This window comes from Primulina tabacum, unplaced genomic scaffold (genome assembly GCF_025594145.1).
Source record: "Primulina tabacum isolate GXHZ01 unplaced genomic scaffold, ASM2559414v2 Contig1027, whole genome shotgun sequence".
In the NCBI taxonomy this organism is placed as follows: Eukaryota; Viridiplantae; Streptophyta; class Magnoliopsida; order Lamiales; family Gesneriaceae; genus Primulina; species Primulina tabacum.
In genome coordinates, this window is record NW_027460056.1 from 19,910 (window position 1) to 30,285 (window position 10,376).

Consider the following 10,376-nt stretch of genomic DNA (forward strand, 5'->3'; position numbering starts at 1 on the left):
TATTGTGTGTCAAGCTAGTTATACTTGTATATTTGCCAAACGCTGTTAGATTATTGTTTTACTAAGTAATAAACTAATAGGACTAATAATATTAATAAAACAAAGTTTGATAACAAACAAAGAATAAGCAAAACAATAAGACTAACAGTACTAGTGGGCGAGATTCTCATGAAGACATTTTTTTTATGATGACAAGCATTTCACGGTCGCTTGGTCTTTTCTTTCACATCCTCCAAGTAGTATGACTAATAGTACTAGTGGGCGAGCGTCTCAAGAGTAGCATTTTTTTTATGATGACAAGCATTTCAAGGTCGCTTGGTCTTCTTTGTCTTTCACATCCTCCAAGTAGTATGTTGCTATGCTCGCCTTCCCCATGATTTTAATTAAATGGCCCTTCATGCTTTGGATCCAACTTTCCCTTTTCTCCTGGCCATTGAATTTTCCTCATCATCAAGTCTCATACTCCAAACAATCGTGGACAAACCTTTCTGTTATAGGCCCGAGCCATCCTTTTCTGATAGGTCCGTTCGGCTCCGTTTTTTCTTCCACCAAGTCTAAATCCATAGCTCATAGAGGATCATTGTCCGAGCTGTGTTTATTATTCTAACACTTTCTTGATTGATCTCTTTTGGGAAAACAACTTATGTATCGTACACCATGTCGTATGGCGTTTCTTCTGTATCGGCTTGCTCAGTGTTGTGGCGCGAGCACAGGACACTCGGTTGAATGTTGACATTATTCATCGATTCATCCCAGTTGAATGTTGACAAGTTAAGCTCAACTGCAACGGCAATATTAACTTTAAAACTACCAGCTGAATGTGGGATCCAAGGAACCTCATCTCTTATCCCCTTTTTACTTCTTTTTTTTATTTTTTTAGATAACAACTAAAATAAAAGGATAGTATGATAAAAGGCCTAAAAAAGTTTATAAATAAATTGCTAAACAATCAATATACATTTTTTTGTGATAAAATATTAAAAAATAATTCTTAGGTAAGTATGAAGATCGATGTTCTAAAGAGTGTGAACCACGTCGTAGCGTGTTGTCAAGTTTATCAGATAAAAATTTTAAAAAAATTTAGATTTTATTATAATTTTAATTATTTTAAATCAAATAAAATGATATATTCTCCATAAATTTAAGATTAAACGTATCGATTTTCAAATTCTAAACAGCATAAAAATATTAAAATTGTAATAACTAACTGTCTCCTACAAATCTACAGACAAAAATAATCTCATTATCAGTTTAAGCGCTTTGAAACTAAAGTGAGTTATTTCTTTCTTTAAAAAAATAAAGTAAAGTGAGCGCCAAGTACCGTTTAGAACGCTGGTCCGGACAAGAGAAATTGAATTTCAGCGGATTTCAATTTCCCGGCTCAGATTGAATTTTCGAGTTCAAGAGAAGCAGCTGATCATGAAACGAGACAGTTGGAGTTGCTGTGGTGAGTTAATTTGTTAATGGGATGAAAGTCGTCGATTGTATCTTTTGCGCATAGATGCGCATTCCCTTTACATACGATAATTTAATTCAAATATACACCAAAAATCGAGCTTCGAAACCAGGAAAATCACTTCATGCCCACCTGATAATCAATGGATCGTTTCGTTCCTCCAACATTGCTTCCAAGCTCATACCGTTTTACACACGGTGCAAGCAGTTAGCTACTGCCCGGAAAGTGTTCGACAGAATTCCAAGGTCAGTTGTGCATGGTTGGGTTGCCCTCATAGGATCATATTCGAGAGATGGCTATTATCAGGAGGTCATGCATGTGTTTGCAGAAATGCTGAGGGAAGGGTTTAAGTGTGACAGAATCGTTCTTCCTAGTGTTCTGAAAGCATGTGGGCACCTTTGTGATAATAGAACCGGAGAAAAATTACATTGTGTCGTCTTGAAAAGTAAGTTTGAGGTCGATGCATTTGTAACATGTGCATTGATAGATATGTATTCCAAATGTGGGGTGGTTGAATGGGCCAGAAGTGTGTTCCGTGGCATGGTGGAGAAGGATTTGGTAGCTGTGAATGCTATGGTTTCAGGTTATGTTCAAAATGGTTTCCCTGAAAAAGCATTGTTCTTGATTGATGAGATGAAATTATTGAGAATTATACCTGATATTGTTACATGGAACACATTGATCTCAGGGTTCTCACAAGCTAATGATAACGTTATGGTTCACAAAATATTCCAAATTATGGATGCCAATGGGATTAAGCCAGATGTGGTGACCTGGACTGCTGTCATTTCCGGTTTGGTTCAAAACTTTAGAAACGAGGAGGCGTTTGCTACATTTCGGCTGATGTTGGAAGCGGGTATTCTCCCTACACCAGCCACCATAAGTGGTCTATTGCCTGCTGCTGCTACTATGGCAAATCTGGGGCATGGCAAGGCGATTCATTGTCACTCAGTGGTAATGGGATATGAAGGGAACCTATTTGTAAGAAGCGCACTAGTGGACATGTATGCTAAAAGTGGGTCGATTTCTGAAGCTAGATCATTGTTTCTAAAGATGTCTGAACGGAATTCTGTTGCCTGGAACTCCATGATATTTGGGTATGCAAATCATGGATACTGCAATGAAGCAATTGAACTTTTCAAGAAAATGCTGAGAGTGGCAGAAAAAGAATTGGATCACTTGACTTTCACTGCGGTTCTTATGGCTTGTGCTCATTCTGGGATGGTGGATCTTGGGGAAAGTTTATTCCAGCTGATGCAGGAAAAATATCGGATCATGCCAAGATTAGAGCATTATGCTTGCATGGTGGATTTATTGGGAAAAGCAGGAATGATTTCTGAGGCCTATGGTTTTATTCGGACAATGCCTATTGAGCCTGATTTATTTGTGTGGGGGGCTTTTTTAGGAGCATGTAGGCAACATGGATGGGTGGATATGGCGGAAATAGCTGTGAAACAATTGGCAAAGCTCGAACCTAAGAGTGCTGGAAGAAGTGTGCTGTTGTTTAGTTTATATATGGATTCAAATAAGTTGGAAAATGCTCTCAAGGTAAAGAAGGTGATGAAGAAAAGGAAACTGAGAAATTTTCCTAGCTGTAGTTGGATTGAAGCGATGTAATATGAAATTCTTATATTGTGCCATTTATTTTAGGCTTTGGAGATGTTTCTATTAATAATTCACCGTATGGTGTGGAATGTCAAATATAATTTTAGAGGTTGCAAACATCGCCTAAATGTAAGAGATCGTCATACTATGGGTTTTTTTATGAGTCTTTTAGAAGATTGAATTTGTATAGGATAAATATGAATAAAATTCAGGTGATTTCTTGGATAGAGTTTCACATTCATATGACCTGTTTTGCAACAACTTCTGCAACACTTCAAAACGAAAGACTTATTTAAAAGTTAAAACATTAATCTTTAAAAATTCAAGTGTAAAGCAGGATGAAAAAAAGGTTAAATTAGGTGTCAAATGAGTCAACTTGTCGTTTGAGCTTTATTTACTTTTACGTAAAAACAATCTATATTTTAATAAAATTTTACGATTTATCCAATTATGACATTTACTTTATCTGTATATTCATGCAAGTTGTATAGATAAAATCATTGAATATACTATAATCACGGTGAGATTTGTCTCTCGATATAAGAACATGAAACTCATTAGGAAGCATACCGTATATCTTAAACATGTTCCTAGTTGATTCAGCCACCTAAAATAAGGATAAATGTCGTTTGAACTTGAGATTAGCATCTGTAATGTAAACGTGGTGTTTATTTGGTAAGGACATGAAGATGTTCATTCATATAGATGCGTGATCATTTGATGATATACTGAACAAACACTCTCGGATTTCCGAGTGATTATCACTTATCGAGTGGAATAGTGCAATAATGCACTGAATCTCTGGTCAGAATAAGACATATGCATTTTGGAAAGGTGTTAACTCAGTTCCACATATCATGTCACTGTTATTACTCAAAGATATAACGCATGATTATTGAATTCATTTGCAATCTCAATATACCAATAGTTATAGATTTGATAAGGATATATGAGTTAAAAGGACCGTACTGTACACTAAGCATAACTTAAAGTTCTTGCAGGCACTATCAGTGATACATAAAAGATCATGAGGCGATGTTATTAGACGCTTTTACCATGATCTGATGGATGCAATCAGACTTGAGTTCTGACGTTCTTTATCAAAGAATTGATAAAAATAATTGGGTTAATTAGGGTAAGCCAGAATAGGAACAAATGTTGTTCTGAATCATATGAAGTTGTGAACTCGCGATTAGTTGTATCTCCGAACCATTGATGGTCACACAAGTATCAAATTTTGTGTTCTCGTCGAGATAGTCAAGTTAATTCAAAGAGTTGAATTTGACGATTGTAGTTTAATAAATATAAAATAGATTGCTTATAAAAGAGTTTATAAGCTGATTTCATATAAAAGAATATGTGGAATTAAGCTTAACAGCTAATTAAGTTAGGAGAGTTGAAAAATATTTTTTTAGTGAAGGAGTTAGCAAAACTAGCAGCTGCCAAAAACGGATTAGTGGAAAATTTTGTCTTATATCGACGCTGTCTGATCGTTGATCAGGTTTATAATGAGTTCACAATTATTTATTTTGTAAATTTAGAATCTAATAATTAAATACTAATATTAATAGTGGTGATTATTAAGTGCAAAATTCTCATTAAACATTCTTGAAAAGTCTAGAATAGATTGACTAATTAATTAAGTAATTAAATAAAATTTATTTAAATTAAAGCATAAATAAATTAATATATATACATATGCGTGTATATGGATATGTAGATATTTATTATATTATCAAAAGTTGATAATGATTTAATTATGAATGATATTTCTGAGACCAAAAAATACACACATGAGAAATTTTAAATAATAAAATTATTGTATCTTGATTAATTAGTATTCCTGATTAGATCAGATATTAAAACTTATATATTTCATGAAAAGTAATTTAAAATAATATAGTTTTTACAAACAAATTTTATCCAACAAAAATTTCTCCATCTCTTCCCAAAGATTTTCAGCCACCTCAATTTAGGAAAAATATTTCGGACTCCATTCTACAGCGTCACCGCTCCGACACCGCCGCAACACCGTCGGATTTCTGAAATTCCGGTGATCCAATCTCTACACAAACATTGTTTAGAAATCATGTGCAATCTATAATAGTAACAAAGTTTATGATCATGGACATGATTTGATGATTGAAGAAGGAGAAAGATTCGTTCATAGGGATTTAGAAGAAGTGCTATATGCTCTTAAAACCCAGAATAATTGGAGCCGACGTTATATACGCAAATGTAAATCTGATCTAAACACCTTATGAATGGCTTAAATCATACGTCACCCAAGGAATATTTTGAACTTCAAAACTAAAATTTTTAAACTTCTACTGCGCCTTGGGTGTTAGAAAATAGTATTTCAACTATTGTATCAGAGCTATGGTTTCTAAATCGTGTTGAACGAATTGTTTCGAACCACATAAGAAATCCAAAATCGGGAACCCTGAAAGTGTTTTAAAAAAAAAATTTATGTTATGTGTGCTCTGCCCGGAACAGTTCCATGCAGTTGCAGAACACGCGCAGATCAGCTGCATGATGGAATCTGCTACATATTTGTGCAGCGCCAATTGCCTAGATTGATTTTCTTAAAAAAAACAAAATGATGGTTGTTTTGCCAGGGCGGTGCGTTGCCCCTGTGCGAAACAGAGCTGCCGGAAAAATTTGGGAGCGGGTAGGGCACTAAACAAGGGTGCCCGATATTGTCTCGTGCAGTCCCTGGCCTATGGGCTCGATAATGTTGTGCTCAGATGCAATTTTATGATTTTTCAAAATTTTGGACCAAAATTTAAATTCTATGAAAATTGGATAATTTTATCTTTGTAAATAATTATAACAAAAAGATGTGATTTTATTATAAAATAAATAATCTAAATATGATTTTTATTATTTATGGTAAAAAGTATTTTACAAGAAATTTAATTATTAATAAATTGAATAATCAAATAAAGGTTTTTTATTTATTTTATATTTAATCTTAGTTATAGCGGTGGCCAGAATTTAAATTCTATGAAAATTGGATAATTTTATTTTTGTAAATAATTATAACAAAAACATGTGATTTTCTTATAAAATAAATAATCTAAATATGATTTTTATTATTTATGATAAAAGTATTTTACAAGAAATTTAATTATTAATAAATTGAATAAACAAATAAAGGTGCTTATTTATTTTATATTTAATCTTAGTTATAGCGGTTAGTGACATATTTGTATGATACATGATTTTTTGGTAATATTTGATATTATTGAGACATCTGTTTATTTAAAATGCGGAAATATTTTTTTTAAAGCTCACATTTGGAAAATCCCATTTAAATATTTTGCATGCATGCAACTCTACTAAAAAATATATCATTTAAAAATAAACATAAATATTTGACAGTAAAAATATAGCAGTTTAAAATCGCCAAGTTCATCCAACATGATATACGTAAATATAAACATGTAAAAATACTAAAAGTCAACAGCGTATAAAAACCAGTGTATAAAATGTTCATGCCCTCCCAAAGCTCATAAAACATCATGTGCAGAAGAAATGTGGTCCTCAAGTAGTGCACGCACATCCAGTCCTCCGACTCAGAGTTCCGCACCTCCAGTCCCCTCATAAACATGCTCACCTGCATCACACACGCCTAGTGAGTCTAAAGACTCAACACACCTATACCAGAAATAACAAGTACATATACACATGACACAACAGTGAAAATATACTGTAATCAACATACCTTTCACGCACTTAAGAAGCGTAAATGCAGACGTGCCATATGAAATCATTACATATCAAAACAGTTCATCATTTTCATCGTTCTGTTAGAGTAGGTGCCCGTCGAGCCAAGTGTTGGCCGACTGTTCATAATGAAACTCTATGTATAAACAATCTTTATTTTAATAATATTTGAAATTATTGTTTTGGCACATCTTTATCTGTATACCCATGCTAGTTGCATAGATAAAGTCCTTGAATATACAAATAGTAGAAAGAATATGAGATGCTCATATGATGAGCATCATGAAACTCATATTTGCAATACTATTTATTCTAAACAGTTCCTAGTCGATTCAGCCGCCGCAAAGAAGGATATAGGCCGCTCGAGTTTGAGACTAGTATCTGCGATGTGAGTACCATGTTTCATTGGTAGGGGACATTGTGATGTCCGAGCATGCAGATAGGTGCTCCTGGTAGAGTGCATTGAACAACCCTTCTTATAGGACTTTCCAAGTGGTTCTCACTTATCGATTGGAAACGTCCTAGTTTATAGTTGTATACCATTAGTCCTTATGACCCGGGACAACGTTGAGACTCTATATGCTAGCATTGCACTTTGACTTGTTTACCGACTCATATGGGGTCATCAGGTGGCAAGGTTGGGTGTTTTGTCGAAACATATAGGAGTCGATGCATTGTAGTCGGGGATTCACCGCTTACCTTCGGGTATGGATATCCTATGTGTATGTAGTTTGAAATATCTGATCAGAGTATGGTGGTAATTATGAAAGGGGTTTCATAGATTACACCATCGATGCAACTACGACATGACACATAGTATCGATTCTTTGACAGCTCTCGATATACCAATAGTTGTCGAATCGGTCGTGATATATGAGATGAAGGGACCGTACTGTACGCTTAACCATAATAGAATGATTCTTGCAGGCACTATCATTTGATACTTAGGGAATCATGTAAGCGATGCTACTAGGCGTTTAACATGATTGGTTGGGTACTATCAGACTTGAGTTCTGACGTTCTTATTATCAAGGAGTTGATATTTAAGAAAGGAGCAATTGGGGTATGCTCATATAAGGACATGTTTAGTCCTGAATCATATTAAGATGTGAACCCACGGCTAGTTGTATTAATGAACCATTGAGGGCCACACACGTGCTAACTTTCTAGATCCCGTTGAGAAGTTAAAATAGTTCAATGTGTTGAACGACTTATAAAGGAGTTTATAAGCGTAAATAAAAATAGAAGTATGACTTCTATAAGGAGAATGTAACTTTTAATTTGAGGAAGTGTTTCTAAATTAAAAGTTGGCCAAATAAATAATGTATTTGAAAATTGTGATTTTCATAAACATTATTATGGACTAATTTAAATTAATTCAAGTGTTGAATTAATTAAACACTAATGGACCTAGTTGTGTCCAAATAATAAAATTAATTCTAGTGTTGAATTAATTAAACAACAATGGGCCTTGTAGAGCCCAATTAGAAATATTTATTAAACTAGTAAACTTGAGTAAGTAAGATTTAAATGGTCTCAAATATGTTTGAGATATTTAAATTAAAGTCAATGGACCTTGTAATTGTTACAAGCCCAAACAAATTGCATGCTTGGAAGGTGAAAGGTTGGAGGCGACTTTTGAGTTAATGACATGGCATGCACATGCAACTTTTTGCTTCAATTTTTTCCACAACCAAGAAAGTTTCCTCCCCTTCTCTCCTACACCTCAAGGGCCGAAATAATGAAGGTTATTCTCCTTCATTTTTGCTTCTTCACTTGTTGATGAATGCACATACTTCTCATAGAAAAATGCCTTACATTCTCTAGTGCAAGTGTAAGATGGATCTTTCTTGTTGGTGGTGGGCTTGATTTTGAGCAAGAAGTGCTCAAGGGAATCTTGTAGATCAATCTTGCCATTGAAGAGCTTAGTTGTTTGACAACTAAGTTGGAGCCATAATCAATCTTTTAAAATTGATAGGTAATTTTCTAAAACACTCTATGAGTGTCATTTTGTATTTTATTGTATTTGCTACACACTTTAGTGTTTAGGGTGCTCGATTTCTTGTATGAAAAATATTTTTGAAACTTTCGTTGCGCAAGCGGACACCTTAAACGATCCCCTTTCAAGTGGTATCAGAGCTATGGTTACTATTTGTGTAGCATATATATGATATTATATTGAGGTTAATTTCTAATCGCATGAGACAATCAAAACGACAAATCAAAAGCCGATTTTTTGGGCGGTTTTGGGCAGCAAGTTTCTGCCTGTAACGGGCAGCAAGGGCAGCTCAAGGGGTTCAATTTCATAAAAAAATAAAAAAAATTTTGGTGTTCATGTTAACCGGAATCCGGCGACGGCGATGACGACTAGGGTTTCCAAAAGGGTTTTGGAATATCAAAGTGTCATGGGCCTTGAAGTTGTTGGGCCATTAGATGGCTAATAAAATTTGTGAATTTAAATGGGCCAAAATGTTTTTGGTGAAAAATGATTTTTTGGACCCTTAAGTTTAAATTTACAAAAGTTGTACATATTTTCTCATAAAATAAATAATTGAAGTTGAACTTTAATTAATTATAGTAAATTGTGATTTACGAGATATTCAGTTATAAATAAATTAATTAGAAAGTAGACAAAGGAGTTTGTATACTTTGTTAATTTAGTTTATAATATTGGATCAATTGATTATTGTGATAATTAATTGATGGTGTATGATATGTGATATTATGCATGAAGGATGATCAAAAGCCCAAGCCCAATTTGCTAGGTGTATGCTAGGATATTTTGCGTTGAATGATTGTAATAATTATCAAATTTTAAGTGGGCTTGGTTTATGGCCCGTTCCCACCCCATGAGATATATTCTTATTTGCCATGGATATTTGTTTGTAAATATTAGTATAGTAGAAGATCAATATTGGAAGATGATGGTCTTGATGATTATGAAGATCGAAGACATATAAATATTGGAAGCTTATGTAAAAGTTGCATTGGCATCCCATGCATTTCCCTAGGATTGGACCTAGGCCCGTGCTTGCTAAGCACGGGCCATTAGTATTGGGGTAATTGATCATCCTTGTTTGTTTACTTTTTATAATATATGCATGATATGTTGTAGGTAATGAGTATGTGCGTTATTATTATGATAATAACAAAGTTGCATGAATCCTGCAAACATACGATCAAACATGGCGAGCTTTTAAACAAAATTAATGATGAGACCTTTCAAAATTAAAAACCCTCATTTTGAATAAGATTCAAACATCTTTATAATTCTCCTTTTCGGGCTTGATATTCATTTTGAATAAGATTCAAAATAAATATCAAGCCCGAAAAGGAGAATTATAAAGATGTTTATAATTTTCATGTCTTCCATCGACAATGGGTTCATGATGAACGCTACCTGTGTTCGGGGCTCGGCTCATATTATTGGGGAGGGGGGCCCTGGACACCGGAAAGCTGTGACATCCATTGACATGGTGATGTGAACTACGTGGAACTCCCATGACTTCGCCTCATATTATTGAGTGAACTCATGGCTAACGTCTATTAAGGTTCAACATCGATGGGTAAGGCTTGACACGTAAAG

At 34.3% G+C, this 10,376-nt stretch overlaps 1 protein-coding gene across 1 annotated transcript; it reads left to right on the plus strand.

The window, feature by feature from the left end:
* The first annotated feature begins 1,263 nt into the window (after window positions 1–1,263).
* LOC142535443 (pentatricopeptide repeat-containing protein At5g59600-like) lies at window positions 1,264–3,272 on the plus strand. Its single transcript, XM_075641792.1, has one exon. It carries the CDS (start codon window positions 1,502–1,504, stop codon window positions 3,071–3,073), a length of 1,572 nt encoding a protein of 523 aa, XP_075497907.1. The 5' UTR covers window positions 1,264–1,501; the 3' UTR covers window positions 3,074–3,272.
* The last annotated feature ends 7,104 nt before the right edge of the window (window positions 3,273–10,376 follow it).

Excerpts from the sequence above, each read along its gene's own strand:
- LOC142535443 (XM_075641792.1), top strand. The coding sequence starts at position 1,502 with ATGCGCATTCCCTTTACATACGATAATTTAATTCAAATATACACCAAA.